This window comes from Clarias gariepinus, chromosome 12 (assembly GCF_024256425.1).
Source record: "Clarias gariepinus isolate MV-2021 ecotype Netherlands chromosome 12, CGAR_prim_01v2, whole genome shotgun sequence".
Lineage (NCBI taxonomy): Eukaryota > Metazoa > Chordata > Actinopteri > Siluriformes > Clariidae > Clarias > Clarias gariepinus.
In genome coordinates, this window is record NC_071111.1 from 29,464,125 (window position 1) to 29,485,813 (window position 21,689).

General features: G+C 39.4%; 3 protein-coding genes across 3 annotated transcripts in view; all 3 read right to left on the reverse strand.

Moving 5' to 3' along the window:
* LOC128534555 (NACHT, LRR and PYD domains-containing protein 12-like) overlaps positions 1 to 21,689 on the reverse strand; it is a 140,636-nt gene that overhangs the window by 83,136 nt on the left and 35,811 nt on the right. The window lies entirely within an intron of this gene.
* The window catches only part of LOC128534130 (NACHT, LRR and PYD domains-containing protein 12-like), a gene marked incomplete at its 3' end in the record, with an annotated part of 189,959 nt that overhangs the window by 30,617 nt on the left and 137,653 nt on the right, over positions 1 to 21,689 (reverse strand). The gene's annotated exons all lie outside the window — the stretch shown is intronic.
* Positions 1 to 21,689, reverse strand: part of LOC128534538 (NACHT, LRR and PYD domains-containing protein 12-like) — a 57,797-nt gene that overhangs the window by 28,931 nt on the left and 7,177 nt on the right. The window contains exons 2-3 of the mRNA XM_053509005.1: positions 15,338 to 15,511; positions 8,165 to 8,338 (exon numbers count right to left, since the gene is read on the reverse strand). Of these exons, the coding sequence (XP_053364980.1) occupies positions 8,165 to 8,338; positions 15,338 to 15,511 (348 nt within the window). The remainder of the gene's footprint in view (positions 1 to 8,164; positions 8,339 to 15,337; positions 15,512 to 21,689) is intronic.

Genomic DNA, 21,689 nt, shown 5'->3' on the forward strand with positions numbered 1-21,689 from the left:
TGTTGGGAGCAGGTCCCAGGTCCCCAGTGTTCATGAGAGCTACTTTTGACTCACCAGTGTGGACTGATTTCTCTCTGTGGGGACTATGCAGTCTTTGTAACAAAATCTAACAGCATTCACACACTTTATTGAGAAGATCAGACTGTCAGTAATCAGACTTTTTATTCTAATTAATGTTCTTAAAATAGAATCTTACTTCAGTGTCTCCAGTTTACAGAGAGGATTCTCCAGTAGAACAGAGAGACACTTCACGTCTGAGTCTCCTAGTTTATTATAGGACAGATCCAGGTCTCTCAGGTGTGAGGGGTTTGATCTCAGAGCTGAATTCAGAGCAACACAGGCTTCATCTGAGACACCACAACGCTCCAACCTGTAGAGACACAATGACACACACTTTAACAACAGATTATCTTGGTTTAAGACTTACTTTAAAGATGATGTTTGTAAAATGAGCTCATTATTCACAATGACATGGGGATTTAATATTCAACATACAAAGAACTTTATAAATCTCACAGTGAAATTGCTTAAATATCACCTGATTATTCTAATTGACAATGTAATTAAAATGATCATACTGAGTGTTATATTTAGTTTCTCTTCTCGATTGTGTATGAATTTATGATAATGCTAAATCAAGGAAGTAAAAGTTAGTAATAAAAGGAATCGTGATACAAATAAAAAAAACAAATAAAAAAAATTAACATTGATGACTTTTTACCACCAGATGACTTGGTGATAATTTATTGGTAAATAAAATGTTCCTGAATTATAAAACTCATGGAGTGTAAAAATGTCTACAAATTGTGTTCATCAGCTTCTGCAGGTTTAACTTCACAGAGAATAAAAGTTCTACAGGAGAATGAGATGAAAACAGAGGATCAGACGTGCTGAGCTTTTTGTGCATTTTAAAAAGGATTTGACAAAAAGTGTGGAAAAATCAGAAGTGTGTCTGGTTACATATTCATATAATAAAGTGTGTGAGATTAACACTCATCAGTTTTACATGTTATTTTGTCCCCGTCTCTAAACCAGGTGTAAATGTTGGGAGCAGGTCCCAGGTCCCCAGTGTTCATGAGAACTTGAGCTACTTTTGACTCACCAGTCTGGACTGATTTCTTCGCAGTTGTGATATTTTATGTACATTATTTTAATTGTAAACCTGCACTGTGATCTCCTCTCACACACACACCTGTTGATCCTGTTCTCACCTTCAGCTCTGTGTTTCTGTCTGACTGTGTTTGAGTCAGTAAGTTTATTTATAGGTATTCTTTATTTATAACAAAATGTTTAATTATACAAGACCATTTTTTATCTTAGTGACAAAACTATTGAAAATTCAATAGACAAAAGACTATAAAAATCATACACACTATTTTGTACAATCCATAATTTCGCTTAAGTGCCTTTAGCTTTGATTATGATACACAATGTGGTGTTTAGTTCATGTTTAAAAATGATTCTTCATGCTCCCAGAACCACTCTTTTAAAAGTTGAGTCCTGAAACACAGATCATAACTTGAAGCCTTTTTTTTCTGATTAGCCTCCCTGATCTCTTAAGGCTACACAGCTGTTTAGTCCCAATCCCTTGGGTTGTCCTCACATTGTGTGTGTGAACATGTTCTTGCTTTTACTATTAAACATAGCCGCGGGTTCTACTATTGTTTTTAATAATTTGTTTTCACTAAGGGCAGCACGGTGGTGTAGTGGTTAAGCACTGTCGCCTTGCAGGGTCAGGGTTCGATTCCCAGCCAGGGACGATTTCTGTCTGTGCGCATGGAGTTTGCATGTTCTCTCCGTGCTTGGTGGGTTTTCTCCAGGTACTCTGGTTTCCTCCCACAGTCCAAAGACCTGCAGATTAGGCTAACTGGCATTCCCGAATTGCCCATAGTGTGTGATTGAGTGTGTGAGTGTGTGTGTGTGAGCCCTGCGAAGAATTGGCATCCTGTCCAGGGTGTACCCCGCCTCGTGCCCTAAATCTCCTGGGATAGGCTCCAGGTTCCATGTAAAGACGATGAGTGAGTGTTTTCACTAAGTGTTTAAGTGATCTCCCAACACACTCATTCAAGATATTTCTCTGACTGCATTTATTTCTCAGAGATGTTGGTTCACTACGACCCTTTCAGGTTTTAATAATGCATTGGACAGTTTTTAGCCCAATTTTAGTAGTTTCAGCTCGTCCTTAGTTGTTTTCTTTGCTTGTCCAGAGTGTCACAAGGAGACGAGTTCATTTACAATCACTCTCATCAACTCATTTGTGACATTTTGTAGACTCAGTCTGACTCCCTGTCTTCTGACTTCACATGAATTTTTTATCAACACTTTACTAAAAATAAAACACCCTTTAAACCAATGGAAAAAAAAAATCAGATTATATAATATATAGTGACATTCCGTAAGATGTTGAAGATTTAAAGATTTTTTTTGTCAATAAATTATTATTAATGTCAATAAAGGTTTTATTTACTAATCTGATATCTTGAGAGAAATGTACAAATTAATGTAAAAGGGATTAACAGATCATTCTTATACGTTTGCAACATTAATTAAAAGAGGTTTTTACTTACGTCAGTGTCTGTAGTTTGTAATGTTCGTCATCCTTAAGAGCAGAGAGACACTTCACTCCTGAGTCTCCTACATAATTACAGGACAGATCCAGGTCTCTCAGGTGTGAGGGGTTTGATCTCAGAGCTGAAGTCAGAGCAACACAGCCTTCATCTGAGACACCACAATTATACAACCTGTAGAGACACAATGACACACACTTAATCAACAGATTATCTTGGTTTAAGACTTACTTTAAAAATGATGAGTTTGTAAAATGAGCTCATTATTCACAGTGACATGGGGATTTAATATCACCTGATTATTCTAATTAACAATGTAATTAAAATTAAACTGAGTGTCACAACTACAAATTGAGTTCATCAGCTTCTGCAGGTTTAACTTCACAGAGAATAAAAGTTCTACAGGAGAATGAGATGAAAACAGAGGATCAGAGGTGCTGAGCTTTTTGTGCATTTTAAAAAAGGATCTGACAAAAAGTGTGTAAAAATCAGAAGTGTGTCTGGTTACATATTCATATAATAAAGTGTGTGAGATTAACACTCATCAGTTTTGTTATTTTGTCCTCCTCTCTAAACCAGGTGTAAATTAGCACCTAATCAAAAACGACATTATTTTAATTATATCTGTATATTAAACATACAGTAGTGATGGTGCACTGTGATCTCCTTTCATACACACACCTACTGATCCTGTTCTCACCTTCAGCTCTGTGTTACTGTAGGAACGTGTTTGAGTCAGTGGGTTTATTCAGAAACTTAATGACAAAATGTTAAATAATACGAAACTGTTTTAGGATCTTAGTGAAATAACTATTGAGGAAAACTGCATGGTTTTAATCCTGCTCGTCATGTCTACAGCTGCTTTCGGCGACCCTGTTTATAACAACTAGACAGAGACACTGAAAGAACATTCACTCACAGAATGAACAGATTTTTGTTTCCCCTAAAGCAGTGTTTCCCACATCAAGTATACAGAGCTTGTAAACTGTGCATTTGGGTTTTCTGATATGTAAAATTAAACTCATCATTACTTTTAGAAAATATACATTTTATTACAACTATGACAATACAAAAATGTAGAACAAAAAAAAATGCATATTGATATACAGTGGTGTGAAAAACTATTTGCCCCCTTCCTGATTTCTTATTCTTTTGCATGTTTGTCACACTTAAATGTTTCTGCTCATCAAAAACCGTTAACTATTAGTCAAAGATAAAATAATTGAACACAAAATGCAGTTTTTAAATGATGGTTTTTATTATTTAGGGAGAAAAATAATCCAAACCTACATGGCCCTGTGTGAAAAAGTGATTGCCCCCCTTGTTAAAAAATAACTTAACTGTGGTTTATCACACCTGAGTTTAATTTCTGTAGTCACCCCCAGGCCTGATTACTGCCACACCTGTTTCAATCAAGAAATCACCTAAATAGGAGCTACCTGACACAGAGAAGTGGACCAAAAGCTAGACATCATGCCAAGATCCAAAGAAATTCAGGAACAAATGAGAACAAAAGTAATTGAGATCTATCAGTCTGGTAAAGGTTATAAAGCCATTTCTAAAGCTTTGGGAGTCCAGCTAACCACAGTGAGAGCCATTATCCACAAATGGCAAAAACATGGAACAGTGGTGAACCTTCCCAGGAGTGGCCGGCCGACCAAAATTACCCCAAGAGCGCAGAGACAACTCATCCGAGAGGCCACAAAAGACCCCAGGACAACATCTAAAGAACTGCAGGCCTCACTTGCAAAAACGGCCTGCATGGCAGATTTCCAAGGCGCAAACCACTTTTAAGCAAAAAGAACATTAAGGCTCGTCTCAAATTTGTTAAAAAACATCTCAATGATTGCCAAGACTTTTGGGAAAATACCTTGTGGACTGACGAGACAAAAGTTGAACTTTTTGGAAGGTGCGTGTCCCGTTACATCTGGCGTGAAAGTAACAGCATTTCAGAAAAAGAACATCATACCAACAGTAAAATATGGTGGTGGTAGTGTGATGGTCTGGGGTTGTTTTGCTGCTTCAGGACCTGGAAGGCTTGCTGTGATAGATGGAACCATGAATTCTACTGTCTACCAAAAAATCCTGAAGGAGAATGTCCGGCCATCTGTTCGTCAACTCAAGCTGAAGCGATCTTGGGTGCTGCAGCAGGACAATGACCCAAAACACACCAGCAAATCCACCTCTGAATGGCTGAAGAAAAACAAAATGAAGACTTTGGAGTGGCCTAGTCAAAGTCCTGACCTGAATCGTATTGAGATGTTGTGGCATGACCTTAAAAAGGCGGTTCATGCTAGAAAACCCTCAAATAAAACTGAATTACAACAATTCTGCAAAGATGAGTGGGCCAAAATTCCTCCAGAGCGCTGTAAAAGACTCGTTGCAAGTTATTGCAAACGCTTGATTGCAGTTATTGCTGCTAAGGGTGGCCCAACCAGTTATTAGGTTTAGGGGGCAATTACTTTTTCACACAGGGCCATGTAGGTTTGGATTTTTTTTCTCCCTAAATAATAAAAACCATCATTTAAAAACTGCATTTTGAGTTCAATTATGTTATCTTTGACTAATCGTTAAATGTGTTTGATGATCAGAAACATTTTGTGTGACAAACATGCAAAAGAATAAGAAATCAGGAAGGGGGCAAATAGTTTTTCACACCACTGTATATTATGTCCTTGATGTAAAATGTATGTTTGCTGACCAAGAGGGTTTTCATCACGGGTCACTTAATTTAAGACTGTATAGTTAATGGATGCATTCTTCTTCTTATTATTATTATTATGGTCACACGTGATCTTATAAATCTGTTCCATTTCTTGCCTATATGATCCTTTTTACAATTTTTGCTTAGTCATGTGTGTATAGTTAGTTACAATTAAATTTACATTGAGTTCTTTGTATTAAAGATTATATTGTGCTGAAAAAATTAATTCTTTATTGAACAATCCTGACTCATATACAGTATATTTATTAAAACATAATAATGCAAAGAATGGCTAAAATACTTTGAGGTTTAAGGGCTAGGGCTCTCTGACAAACAGTGCCGTCTACACTAAAGACTGTTTAGTATTTTTATATACTTTATCATATATGGGGAGAGTTAGTAGGTTGGATCTCTGAAATGTGAAATTAATAGAAAATAAAATAAATCTACATATTGTGTTAAATGTCATATATTTGTTGTTAGTTGTGTATAATAGACCACTTTTGTGCTGCAGGTAACACGGCCCCGCTGGCTACGACCACAGGTATATCTCACACCCGTGGGAAAATTATTTTAACTTACTGCCTTAATAAAGTGCCCAGGGAAGTTTCACTTTTAATTAACCATGTGTTTAATGAAGAGATGTAGATATGTAGGTTGCTGATGATTATACTCCATTACAAAATTGCTTTGTAAAAAGATTTCATTTTGAAATCTAGCTTCTTTATTAAAAAAAAAATTCAACCACCAGTCACATCATACAGTCCACCCAGGTGTCCCTAGTTGATCACCACGGCTAACCTTTTACACATGTGTACATCTTAATAATTCATTTATTAAAATTAAACTGTCAAATGGGAAACTTACTTTACATTCTGTACAAATATCATTACAATATACAGAATATACAGAGTTTAGCAGTGTGTGTCAATACTTAATATCTTTGTCAGGTTGGGTGACATTTTTATAACTTGGGGTCTTGATTTGCCAGATTTTGCTGGTGTCTGTTATATTGTTGATCAGCTCTTTCCCTTATGTCATTTCATTCAGGGTCCCTGCTCATCTGCGTGAACGTGCATTAGGCATGCTGCAGGGAGGCATGAGGACTGCTGATGTGGCTAGGGCGATAAATCGCCATGTCCGCGCCGTGAGACGCCTAAGACGGCGCTACAGGGAGACAGGAAGGACGGCTGATCATCCTCGCGGTGGAAGACCACGTGTAACAACACCTGCACAGGATCGGCACATCCGAATATCACACCTGCGTGACAGGTACAGGATGGCCACAACAACTGCCCGAGTCACACCAGGAACACACAATCCCTCCATCAGTGCTCAGACTGTCCGCAATAGGCAGTCCATGAGGAGGAGATGCACTGCAGTACTTCAAGCAGCTGGTGGCCACACCAGATACTGACTGGTACTTTAGATTTTCAGCCTCCCTTCATTCAGGGACACATTGGGAAACATTTTTAGTTTATGTCTTATGGTGTTGACTCTTTTAGTTGTTATACAAATATTTACACATTAAGTTTACTGAAAGTAAAAACAGTTGAAAGTCAGAGGACGTTTCTTTTTTTGCTTAGTATATATATTTTTTCCCGCTCAGTACCTTAGTCAATGTTACTATTAGAATTTATTCACAAATTTTACATTTTGTCCCTTCACATAGTTTTAAGGTCTACCTTCAGTCTGAAACACAAACGGGTGCCTGTTGAAATATCTGAGGTTTGTTTATAGTCATTCTGGTGTTAATGTGTTGGTGTGTTTCTATTATTCTGGCCGTAAGAGAGCAGTTATACTGGAGTGTCACTCTGACGTCAGAGTTCCAGTAAAGTTTCATAGAGAGAGGACCATTTCAGGGATTTTAAATCCTGAAGGATCACTGATGGACAGAGTCCCAGAATGCATTGCTGTTGTACAACAGGTTTGTGTTGTTCTGGAGTTTTTGTTGAAATATTGTACAAAAACATAAACATATAGTGTTGCGCATAAAAGTTAGAAAAACAAAGTTGTGAAGGGAAATAGGATTGTTTTTGTGGCGTCCATCAGCGAGTAGCATGTTTCGACAGAACACCAGCTATGTGATGACAAGCATGACTGTTAGGGAAGGGAATCACTAGTTGAGTGCACTATCTGTAGGATTATAGAGGAACTGCAACATATTACAGACTCAAATGCAAACATATATAAATAATTTTAAAATAAGTATTATACAATATACAATATTGTATATAATTTACAATAAATCGATTTGGCAGTCAGCATGGCGATACGTATATGAATTGCTGCATAAAAGAATCATGATACGTAACTGAATTAATTTATTTTTTCTCATCTCTAATGACGTTAGTGGTTAATATCTGTGCAAAATTGATGCTTTGGAAACAGTTCTGTATGAGCGAAGTGTAAGAACAAACAGGTTAGAAGACCGGACTAATTAAAGAACTAAAGCTGTGCTGTTTTAAGATAAAGAGGAAACAAGTTAAACCCCACTGGGGGATAATGGGGCAGTGGTGGCTCAAACAGTTACTGATTGGAAGGTCAGGGTTCAAGTTCAACCATCATAGTGTGAAATACACTTTTACTGACATAATATATTTAATGCATTCTTTGGAAAAAAACTTTAAAAAAAAAAACATATATTATTTTAGTTATCAGTGGTAGGTTTCTCATCTGCCATGCGGAAGGCCTGGGTCTTCAATTCCCAGCCAAACCCCAAACCCCAGCCACTGGATGCAGTGCTGGTCCCAAGCCCGGATATAATGGGAGGGTTACGGCAGGAAGAGCATTGACATTGATAATAAACCTAAAACTTCTGCTTTAATCTCACTATTAGAGAATGTGACTTACTGAGGAGCAGGTCATGTGACTCTCAGAGAGATGATCTTACCTCAGTGTCTCCAGTTTACAGAGAGGATTCTCCAGTACAGCACAGAGACACTTCACTCCTGAGTCTCCTACATGATTATGGGACAGATCCAGGTCTCTCAGGTGTGAGGGGTTTGATCTCAGAGCTGAAGTCAGAGCAGCACAGCCTTTATCTGAGACACCAGACGACTCCAACCTGTAGAGACACAATGACACACTTCACTCTTTTGATCTCAGGCAGAGGAGCAGCTCTGATTTTGCTCTGGTTGTAGACAGTTTGTCTTGTTGTGGACTGAGGAATAGGGAGGCTAAAATGGGATTCAGGATTTTTCTCAACTGGAATTGTGATCCACATGATTCTCATGTTTTTCAACCAAAACTTTTGTTGCACTCAAGTAAAAAAAAAGTGTCTCTGTGTAAGAGCTAGAATCCACACGTCAGGTTTATTTTACTAAATCAGTTATAATAGTTATATAAAAGTTATATCCCAATTACAACTGTACTGTACTGTGCACACCTGTCTCTATTCACACAGTAGTATATATGTTAGTGTGTGTGTGTGTAAGAAATTTACCTCATTCTGATAATAAAATAACACAAACTAACACATGCAGTGATAAAGTCTATACTCGCTGCTAAACGAAAGAACAGAAGAAAGTGTAAGAGTTTGACGCGTGCGCACTGAGGGACACGGAGAGCATGAAAAGGAGCCAATCAGAAACAGGTTGTCAGCATGTACCCCCTCCAGCTTCTGATTGGCTGGTACTGTCCCTCCTCTAGCATCTGATTGGATGAAATTACAGTGTGATCTGAATGCAGGGAAACACATGCACGTGAATCTCCGTCAGAAATGAGATGCGTCTATACATCAATCAAAATCGTGATTGTTTTTTCCTGATCGTTTATTATTATGACCTGGAGGTGGATTAGATCATGTTTTGGTATTACTGGTTTAATATATATAATATAATCTTACCTCAGTGTCTCCAGTTTACAGCGAGGATTCTCCAGTAGAGCAGAGAGACACTTCACTCCTGAGTCTCCTACATGATTATAGGACAGATTCAGCTTTCTCAGGTGTGAGGGGTTTGATCTCAGAGCTGAAGTCAGAGCAGCACAGCCTTCATCTGAGACACCACAACCAATCAGCCTGTAGACACAACGACACACTCCATAAGCTTTTTTATCTTGCTTTCAGATTTACTTTGAAGATAGTGTGAATGTAAAATGAGTTTATTATTTAGATTGACAGTTTAATTAGTTTCTCTCATCTGTTGTGTGTGATATTAAACCATCAGCAGCTGAAGCTAAAACAGGGAACAGACTGACTATGACCTTTAATCAGAGCAAGACAAAGAGAGTTTTATTTTAGTCTCCAGTGTTGGAGAAGTTATTTAAAAAAGTAATCTACTACAAATTACTAATTACTACTTTAAAATTGTACTTTGATTACGTTACTGATTATTACATGTAAAAAGTAATCAGATTATTAATTACGTTACTTTGAAAACATCTGCATGTGTCTATAATGGGCGTGCGCGCCTCAACATGTTGTCGCTCCTCGCTCACTCCGTAGGCTCCCTAGGTATGCGCCCCTATCCCTGCTGCTACAGTATGTCCTCCAGGTGAAGAAATTAAAATAAGTATAAAACACTCTACAAGTATAAATCCACTAACATGGCCTGTAGAGCCGCTACTAGTTTGGGAAGTGGATTGATGCAGCCTAGTTTGTACCATAGCAATGATTTATAACCAAAGTTCTTCCTTTGTACGACTTTTTTGAACAAGCCATTTTTATTTATTTATTAACTCAACTTTCTTTAATTCTCTCGACTTGCCTTCTCATTTCTTTTTCACATGGTTAATGTCCCCTAGGTCCACTCCCAGATATTTAAGACTCTCCCTTTAAGTGTATTCATGCTAAGTGGTTTAGAAGCTTGGTATTGATGGACCAAAGGTTTTACTTTTTATCTTAAACAGCAAAGTTCCTATGGCTAGTGAGTATAGCATGCTGGACAGACCAGCTCTGACTAATACCCCTATAGACTTTAAAAGGTTCACATAAACCACTGTTAGCTTTCATTGCACTCTCAGTGTCACTGTACAGAATCTTGAACACAGGGGTGAAGCCCAGGTTAACCCAGGAGGTTCTTCTTCACCATGAACATGAATCATTTTATATTAACCACTCCCAAAGCCCTCTGTGACAGGAACATTGTTTTTTTTTTTTAGCAGGCTTTTCATGTTGAGGGTTTGAATGAACAGCTACCAAATGCACATGTAACACTCAGAACCACCTACAGGCCTTTGATCTGCTTAATTAATCATGGAGTAATGAGGGAACCGGCCGCACCTGTCCATGTAATTACTTGTCAGCCGTTTGTTCCATTATTTATGACCCCATATCGTGTGTGTGTGTGTGTGTGTGTGTGTGTGTGTGTAAGTGAGAGTGCGTGTGTGTGTGAAAATTTACTTTGTTCCAAAATCCTTAAACCTGATTGTACACCAGTGTTCTAAACCAAACGTTTTTTTTTTTGCAAATATTTTCATTAAAAAAAGGAAAACAATACAGTACTTGCAGTTACAGACATACAATTTACCTTTCTTAATTTTTCTAAATAAATATATTTATATATTTAAAAAAAAAAAACTAAACAGAAACACTCAAAAAACAAAGAACACCCCTGGGAGATAGTAGGATGTTTAGCAGACTTCCAACAATAATAGACGTCTCGCTAATAAGGATGAGAAAGCTATGATATCCATTTGTGTAGAATTAAGTGTAAGTGAGCGATCAGGAATCCCAAATATAGCAATCAGAGGACAAGGTTGGAGAGTTACCCCAAGAACAGTTGACATAATAGCAAAATAAACCGTCCAGAAATCTTCTAGCTCAGGGCATAGAAAAAACATGTTTAGAGGACCCGAGGAAGATGCCCTTACAAATTTAAAGTGCCGTCTAAACTGAAACCAGATCTTGAGTGTGTTAAGAACCACCTGAGTATCAGTATACAGAGAGGGTTTTATGGGTAAAGAGGAATAGAGCAGAGCCGGTATAGAAGATCCCTTACAGGATGGTAGCTCCAATTTACACCAAGAGGATTCAGAACCAGAAGATTTTAACCAGTAGCAAAGTTTATGGATGTGAGCAGCCCAGTAGTAAGCTAAAAAATTAGGTAATGCAAGTCCTCCACTGAATTTGCATCTCTGCAGTAAAGTTTTACAAACCCTAGGTGACTTCCCTCCCCAAATGAAAGAACCAATAATCTTGTCCAGTGAGACAAAAAATGTTTTGGTAAAAATAAGGGAATCGACTGAAACTAAAATTTTAAAAGTTTGGGAAGTTCAGATAGATGCTTTGAGTAAATAACATTAAAGAGTGTACGAGTTTCAAAAAACAATTGACGTCCCTTTATAAAGCCATTTTGCTCTTCAGATATAATACCAGGACGCACACCCTCTAGGCGAAATGCAATTACTTTAGATCAGTCACATTTTTGCATCGGCATTAAGCAGAGATAATGGCCTGAAGGAACCACAGGAGGTTGGATCTTTGTCATTTTTGAGAAGGAGCGCTATAGTGGCTTGTGTGAAAGTTGGTGGTAATGAACCCCTTTTCAAGGATTCATTAAACACAGATAAAAGCACTGGTGCCAGTTTACCAATAAATGTTTTATAAAATTCAATTGGAAACCCATCTGGGCCTGGGGCTTTATTAGACTGCATAGCTGTAATAGCATTTGATACTTCTTCAACGGAAAAAGGGGAGTCCAATTGCCCGGCAATATTAGTATCAATAACAGGGTTTGAAAGATTATGAAGAAATTCATTAATTTTAGCTTTGTCCGTAGGAAATTCTGACTAAAATAACGAAGCGTAAAATGCTTTAAAGGTAGAATTAATTTCAAAGGGATCTGTGGTAATCGTGTCATAAGTGTTTTTAATACTAGGTATTAAACGCGAGGTGGCTTGTCGTCGTAGCTGATGTGCCAACAAGCGACTTGCCTTGTCGCCATATTCATAATATGAGCCACGACTGCGTAGTAACAAGCGTTTTGCCTCTTTAGTTGACATTAGATTAAATTCTGCTTGCAAATCAAGACGCTGCTTCAGTAATTCTGGAGAAGGGTTGAGTGCATAACTTTGATCAAGGTTACTAATCGCAGATGTAAGTTCTTAAGCCTGGCATTATTCTTTTTATTAGCAAGAACAGAATAAGAAATAATTTGACCTCTCAGGTAGCATTTAAGTGTCTCCCATAGCAGAGAATATAAAACTGAATCGTTTTGATTGAAGGACAAGAAATCCTCAATAGAACTTAAAATGAATTCAATAAATTCTTTATCTGCCAGAAGAAGAGAGTTAAATCTCCAAAGTGGTGGGTTACATTTATAGGTAGAAAGTTGAATATCCAATAGCAGAGGTAAATGATCAGATATTACAATACCAGAATAGTCAGAAGAATTAACACACGAATTAAGAGTTCTGTCAATAAAAAAGTAATCAATCCTGGAATAAGAATGGTGCAAAAAAGAAAATTTTTTGATTGAAGGGTTGCAAAATCTCCATGGATCAATAAGATCGTTCTGTTTCATAAAATCTGAAAATATTTTAGACATAGATGATGGAGTCAGATTACGAGTATATGATTATATCGATCCAAGATTCCAAAAACACAATTCAGATCTCCACCGAGGATCGGCTGGGTATCCAAGAAGGGGATGTTACTCAGCAATCTATTAGCGAATTCAGCATCATCAAAATTTGGGGCATATACATTTACCAACAAAACTTTTTTTTGCATTAGGGTACCAGCAACAATGATGTATCTTACCATTCCTATCAGCGATAACATTGGTCGATGAGAATTGAACTTTCTTATTAATGAGAATGGTGACCCCTCTAGCTTTCAAATTAAAGTTTGAGTGAAAGACCTGACCTACCCAAGGGCTATATAACCTATAATGATCTTTAATGCGAAGGTGAGTCTCCTGTAAAAATGCTATATCAGAATTTAGACGGTTCAAGTGTGTGAAAACCTTAGATTTCTTAACAGGGTTACCCATACCTCTGACATTCCACTAATGAATCTAAGAGGCATGCCTGACCCAGCAATGCTGGGATCTATATTGCCACTAACCATTCAAAAAAAAAAAACACAATAGGCAAAATGCCAGTGGTCATTAAGAGCCGAAATGGGACACCCCCCCATCCAACACACACACACACCTTCAAATACCCCTAAACACAAATACACCCAAAGTCTTCACATAAAAGAACAAAGGAGACAGCAGTGGAGACAGCAAAAATGATCCACTAAAGTGAATGGACTAACTGGAGCCCAAACAAAACAAACAAAAGCGAGAGAAAAACCTCCCACCGACTTCCACACTGTATACCAGTGTGCGTGTAACTATAAATACGTTATATCAAAAACTCACAGTACAGAATATTGTTTCCTCAGAAGGTGAACATTCCAACAAAACAAAAATACGTAAAAATACAAATAAACAAGTCCTGTGCAAATAGATGCAGTAAGCATAGAAAAGATTGTGCTGGACTAATCCAGAGTACAAGAGTATAATATACGATTTAGACTTATTATATAAAAGTGTGAATAAAAAAAGCAAACAGACAGTACGGTAGTTAGAGCAACACAGTTAAAAAATATATAATAATAATTAAAAATGCGCATGTAGCGTTAACCCTAATGAGAGTGTAAACACTTAGCAGCATTATAGCACCAAACTGAGGGGCTATTGATGCTCACCCAGAGATCACAGTTTTTACATAATCACTGGCTTCCTCTGCTGACACAAAGTTCTTCTCAACATCCTTATATGTGATGCGAAGTCGCGCTGGATGAAACGGGCCGTACCAAACACCTTCAATGCCACGGAGCTGCTGCCTGACCGTATTGAATGCAGCCCGAACGCGTGCTATCTTGGCAGTGTAGTTAGGAAAGACTGAGATGGTCTGGTCTCCAACTTTAATCTGTCAGCGTTCTCTAGTGCGCCATAAAATGTCAACACAGTCAGTATGATAATGAAACCTGCATACAATAGCTCGTGGACGGTCGCCGGGCTTAGGTGTGGGTTGGAGGGTCCTGTGGGAACGATCCAAAAGCGGCTTCTTCTCCAGATTAAAGGGTTCCTTTAGCAAGGAGGCCACGGCCGCAGTGGTGCACGTGTCAGGGTCCTCCGGTACTCCCACTATTCTAACATTGTTACGGCGCGACCTAGACTCCAAGTCTTCACATTTATTTTCCAGCTTGGCTACGCTTGCTGCATAGGCTCTCTAAGATAGTGATACATTCAGGAGCAACTGATATACACCTCGTCAATCAGAGGTTAGTAAGAGTAACTTTTCAGAGGTTTAAATTAGCGAAGGCTATGTCCGATGTTTCTGGCCCCATCCCAATGTTATGTGGTGACAGCTTACAGCAGGTTATGGTCGCTGAACCGCTGGATGTCCCGGTGGTGCTCCGAAAATAATGTGGGCTTTATAGACAATTGGAAAACCTTTAAGGGCAAAGCTGGCCTGTTAGAGCGGGACGGTGTCCATCCCACTCAGGAAGGTGCTGCTCTCATTTTTTGTAATATAAAAAGTTAAAGTTAAATCGGTGACAATCCAGAGCCCAGGCCAGGGAGCAGACAGACAGGCTAAACCAACCGTCTGCTAGCTGCATAGAGTCGTCACTCAGAGTTCACTATATTAAACATACTGTGTCTGTTCCCCGAGCTAAGCAAAACTTTAGAAAGACCCAGAAAGTCTGTTTTAGTAATTTAATTAACATAGATACCACAAATTCAGATCACACTGAATACACAGACAGCACCTCTGATCTGAAGCTAGGACTGTTAAATATTAGATCTCTCACATCTAAAGCAGTTATTGTTAATGAAACTATCACAGATCAGGAGTTTGATTTACTCTGTTTAACAGAAACCTGGATTAAACAGGACGAGTATGTAGCTCTAAATGAAGCTAGTCCTCCTGGATACAGCTACATACACCAGCCTCGGCTAACTGGTAGAGGAGGAGGCGTCGCAGTTATTCACAATGATAATCTGACTATCGTACAAAAGCTCGGATACAAATTTAAATCCCTTTCAGTAACGTCGTCATAGTTAGTCAGAGAGAGGCTCCTTTCACACTAGAGATTCAGGCATGAATGTGAGTATGATGATCTTACCACAGTATCTCCAGTTTACAGTCAGGATTCTCCAGTACAGTGGAAAGAAACTTCACTCCTGAGTCTCCTACATTATTCTTCGACAGATCCAGGTCTCTCAGGTGTGAGGGGTTTGATCTCAGAGATGAAATCAGAGCAGCACAGCCTTCATCTGAGACACCACAATCATGCAACCTGTAGAGAAACACAATGACACACACTTCATCAACAGATGTTTATATTGGCTTAGAATTTACTTTAAAGAAGTGTTTTTAAAATTTGTTTTTAAGATCCTTTTAAACATCTTTCATTTTAGAAAACGATATGCAGTAGTTTTTTTTACAGCTTTTTGCTCCAATTTATGAATTTGGTCAATAAAGAGCAAGATGGAGGTGACTGTGGTGAGGACAAAGCTCCCCGAGACGGCATGAGGAAGAAACCACTGAGAGGAACCAGACTTAGAAGAGAACCAACGCATATTTGGGTGATACCAGAGAGTGCAACAATAAATAATTCCTGCTATGTTAGATGATCAAAACGGTTTAGTTCAAAAACTCCACAAAGCTAAAATGTCCAAAGCTATTTTTCTTTTTTTGGATTTTTTCCCGATTTTCTCTCCTAATTTAATCGTGTCCAATTCCTCCCCGTCACTAGGGGGCTCCCACATTAAGGCTACTACTACCATTCAGCCGGGAGGGCCGAAGACTATCCCGTGTTTCCTCCGAACCGCGTGAAGTCAGCTGACCGCATCTTTTCGAACTGCTCGCTCACGCACCGTTAGGAAGGAGGAAAGCGCTAGCCGCTCCTTCCGCGTGCGCGAGCTCACAGATGCCCCCGATTGGCTGTAGAGCCGTGATTAATGTGGGAGCGCAAGTACCTCTCATCCCTCCCCCCTGAGAGAGCTCGGCCAATCAGCTCTCTCTAGGCTTCCAGCTGTGAGAGGTAACAGCATCACCCGGCGATCGAACCAGCGATCGAACCAGCGACCACTGTGCCACTCGGGGGCATCCAAAGCTATTTTTAAGGTTATTAAATGCAAATTTAAATTTTATTTGTCACATACACAGTACGATATGCAGTGAAATGCTTATACGACCGCCTGTGACCTTAAAAAAAAAAAAAAAACTATTAACAAGAAATAAAGAGAAATAGAAAAGAAGCAAAAAATAAATAAATAGCTTAACTATAAGAAAAGTAGAATAAAATATTAAAAAATACAATAATATAGATATAAAACCTATATGTCCAGAAGTGTGCAAATGAGCAATATGTGTGAAACTGTCCTAAATAAATTGGGAAGGCGAGCAAGAGGGTTGTTCTGAACATTTTCTCCAAAAAATCTAATAGTAAGCAGCGTCAACTGGCCCATGGGGGAAATCTGGGTGTGAGTGATGTTGAACCTAAAACCTCTGCTTCAGTCTCACTGTTAGAGAATGTGTGTTAGTGAGGAGCAGGTCATGTGACTCTCAGAGAGATGATCTTACCTCAGATTCTTTACTTTAAAGTGAGGATTCGCCAGTACAACAGAGAGATCCTTCACTACTGAGTCTTCCACTTTATTCCCGGACAGATCGAGTGTTTCCAGGGTCAGATGCACTTCTCTCAGTCCTGAGGATTCTGAGCTGAACAGTGACACCAGAGCTGACACACCGTTCACTCCAACTGAACCACAACTGATTCTGGGAAAAAATAAAAGGGACTAAGGTTAGGGCAGAATAGTGAAAAATGGGTAAACAGTACATGCGCGCACGGATGTTGAATATACTAGTGAGAGACGGGCACGAAGACCCAGCAGGTGAGACAATGACCCACAATTCCGCAGCACAAGGGAGAGAAAAACCATTGGCTTAGTTGTGATCCCGTGACGCTCGGCCTCAAAAGAAGCACATGCGTGATACACGATACTAGTATATTAAGACTTGTTTTCCAAATAAAACATTACAAATTTTTGTTAGTCTTGCGGAACACTCGCAAACCGCGTTACTCACAATCCAAGGTTCCACTGTATATCTCCAAAATACAAACTCGGACATACATACTGTATTACTGTAGCCCAGTCTGTGGTGAAAACAGTGTAATTAGACTTTAGACATGAATATGTTTATAAGTAACTGAAAAATACACAAGTGTCAGGACACGTCAGAACCTCTTTAGGGCTCCAAAACCCCCACAGACCCCTAAAGGTTAAGTAAACAAATATGTTTAGCAAATTTTTGCCTTAAGAACTAAAATTTAGCAAGAAATTTGTTTCGCCATGTAAAGCATTTTCACATGGCGTTCACATGACATTCACATTTTCAGTGACCGAGCCGGTTGCACGTATTTCCAGTAGCTGATCAAAACTTATCTGCATCAAGTGGAAATCCAAGCGAAGCGAGTTTATATATTTTTTGGATAATTTTTTTTTGCCATTTTAAGCAAGATTTAAAGACAGCATTGTGGGTCCCAAGAACGTTTGTGACGCTTGTATTAATTAATCCACAGACATTACAAAACACAAGAGTTTTATCTCGTCTACTGGTGATAACAAAACCCAACACAAATGACACACAAACACTCAATATACCAAACCCAAATGTGTATCATATAACACAGACCCTGCAGTGCACAAAATACCACTACTTACAACTATATACAAAACATTTTGGTGTGTATGTGAATAGCTGTATAGTCTAGAGTTCTGTATACTGTGTGTGTGTGTGTGTGTAAGTATTGTATCGGTCCCTTCCAGGAGCACAATGATAATAAATCGCTGTCCTGTGACACTGTCCCAAAGGTGAGAACCGTAAAGAGACAGAAGGATTCACAGATTCCACAGCGCTGGGGGAAAAAATGGCAACTTTTTCGTCCCCTTACGAAGAGTAACATATAACAGATAAATATTTCATACTACCTTATAATATATTCACTCGAAACGCGCGTTATCGTATAAGTTTATATCGTATAAGTTTAAATTGTTTTGCAGCACACCGCTTCTAGTCGGCTTTCCATTAGCATCGCTAGCCCGTTAGCCCGGCTATCACAAGTTTGTTTACGCTCTTGCACACCGGTTATTTCTATTTTTAGACACCATGTCGGTTGGGTCTCTGCCTCTGTGTGCAGGTGAGGAGACATTGGAGCTGTACTCGGTGGACTTGGAGATGGAGGCCGTGGAGAAGCTGATCCGCGACCTACAGGTGAAGCTGGCCCGGCTACAGCAGCGGAAAGCCACGCTGGAATCGTCGCGGACTGACGCTCACCTGTCCCAGGTAAATTCTCGGCATGAGAATTCTCCGACGACCTCAACCCCGCGTGCTTCTCTGCCCAGGTCCAACGCACAGAGGACGCAGCCCGCCCAGGTTTCCTTCACCCCGGCGCCGGGATACCACGAGGCCTGGATACTGCAGCAGCGGAAGACGCACACCAAGCCCCGGGCGAGGACCTCTCCTCCTCCGCCACCACCAGTCTTCGAAATCTCGACCCGAAACCGCTTCGCTCCTCTCCGCGAGACGGCAGACGACGCGCTGGTCATCGGAGACTCCATTGTCCGGCACGTGCGTGCTACCACAGCTAAAGGTAAGGCGTACACGCGCTGTTTACCTGGTGCACGTGTTCTTGATGTTGCTGCACAGGTGCCTGCGGCCCTGAGGAAGAACATTCGAGCTGTGGTTCTTCATGCTGGCACGAACGACATCAGGCTGAGGCAGACTGAGATCTTGAAGGACTTCAGAAGCCTGGTTGAGAAGGTCCGCAGCACATCACCCACGACAAAGATCTTCGTATCTGGACCACTTCCGATTTCAGCGAGGAATCGAGAGGTTCAGTAGATTATTTGCCTTTAACGAATGGTTACAATCTTGGTGTCAACAACAGAGATTACCCTTTGTTGATAACTGGAATGTTTTCTGGGAGCGTCCTAGGCTCTACCACACTGATGGCCTGCACCCTAGCAGAGCTGGAGCAGCGGTCCTCTCTGACAACATCTCCAGGACATTACGAACCATCTGACTGGCGGTAAGTCATACCTCAGATTCTTTAGATATCAGCCACAATACAACCCACCATACTAATAGACGCACACACATAGCTTGTACTATAGAAACTGTGTCTGTTCCCCGAATAGTGAGAAAAAAGAATATATTCGTTAAATCCAGCCGAAACAATCTGGTAACCATTAAACCAGAAAGAGGCCAAATAAGTAATCGAAATCTACCTCTAAAAGTTTGGACTTCTCAACATTAGATCCCGTGCGCCTAAAGCACTTATTGTTAATGAAATGATCTCGGATTATTGCCTTGATGCACTCTGCCTCACCGAAACCTGGCTTAAACCAAATGAATATATTGGTCTGAATGAGTCTACTCCGTCAGGATATTTTTATAAGCACGAGCCCCGTCTAACCGGTCGCGGTGGTGGTGTCGCCACTATCTACAATGATGTACTCACGGTTACTCAGAAAATAAGGCCCAGGTTTAACTCATTTGAAGTGCTCGTCATTAATGTTGCACTCAGTAAAATACATAATAAACCCGCGCTATATTTTACAATGGCCACCGTGTACAGACCCCCAGGGCCATATGCCGATTTTCTTAAAGAATTTGGACATCTGCTATCAGACCTAATTGTTGACAAAGTGTTGAAAGTAGGAGACTTTAACATTCATGTAGATCAGGGGTCGGCAATTAAGTTTGGCCTCAGGCCAGATTTTTTCCAAGCCATTACATGGCGGGCCACGACCAAAACATTGGCTAATTTATTGAATTAATAGGGGAGGATGAATGGTAGGCGCTCGTAAAATGACAGAACCGAGATCCGAGATAAACTGACACATCTAAGATGAGATCATCGTGCTAATTACGATCCGGCTAGGTTGGTTCTTCAAGCACACCTGTTGTTGATGATTAGTATAGCTGGATTGAGTTGTCTACTCACTGATGACAAGCCCTGCTATTGGTTGACGAAATGGAAAAAGAGCAGCTCCATTTTTTTTTGTAACACGTGTTATGCGCAGAAATGCCCCCTGCCATGGATTGCCCCCCAACATAATCGCTATTAAATATTATATTAAAACATAAATTTAGAGGTTAATGCTTTACAAATTACATGAGACAATGAAATAAAATAAGCAATATGAAAATAAATGTTGTATATGAAAATAAATGTTGTATATGAAAAAATAGAAATATTAATATTTTTGAAATACATGTATACTTTTATATTGTTTGTTATAAAATTAGTTTCGTTTATATAATTTATCATTATAAAATATTTATTTTTATTATATATAATTATTTATTTGCATATTCATGACAAACCCCTGAAAAATAAATGTGCAAGATGCAAGGATATATGCAAGATCCTTTTCTTTTCCCACGTGAGTCAGTCCGCGTGAGTCGTGCTCTTTAACCAATCAGATGTGACCTCACCATTTCAACCAATCATAACCCGCCAGGAGCGCAGGCTAAATCCTGTTTACATGAAATCAACCTGCTTCTGAGCAGGTTCAAGCTTACGGATATGTTGCTATGACAGCAAATGCGAGAAGCGCATCGAAGAACGAAACAATCCATAATCAGGACAAATTCACAACAATCAAATCCAGCTAACTGAGTTAGAGACAGACGAAGAACGGACCCCTGGGTGCTCGCAAAGCACAACAAGACGTCATTTGTTTTTGCATGTTGAGCGTTCGCTCTGCACCTCGCTGATGCGCTTATTTACCCTCGTATCCAGATATAACAAAGAGGAATTTAGATAGATTGCAATATTTCTGTTCTGAAAAATGAGGTTTCCAAACAAAGAGCTTTTTTTGAGACTGTCAGTCCGATTTAAAAAAAAATATCATTTATTTATTTTGATTATCTAGTTTAAACAATCTCACGGGCCAGATGTTTTTGCTTGCGGGCCACATGTGGCCCGGGGGCCGCTAATTGCCGACCTATGATGTAGATGATACTAACGACACTTTAACCCTCGCATTTATGGACTTACTAAATTCCTTTGGGGTTAAACAAAATATAAATTGATTAACTCACCACTGTAATCATACGCTAGATTTAATTATATCTCATGGTATAGATGTCACTAATATAGAGATTTTACCTCAAAGTGAGGTCACAGATCATCACCTCCTGATATATACTCTACCCGTAGAACAGATTAGCTGTGTCCCCCCACGTTATCGATTTGTTAGAAATATGAATCCGACTACTAAAGACAGATTCACAAGTAATCTGCCGGATCTGTCCCAAATTCTTATTAGACCCCTAAATGCGGACGATCTGGATGAAATGACTAGCAGCATGGGTACTATATTTACCAGAACATTAGACACTGTTGCTCCCATCAGATTAAAAAAAGTTAGAGATAAAACACTTGCTCCTTGGTACAATAG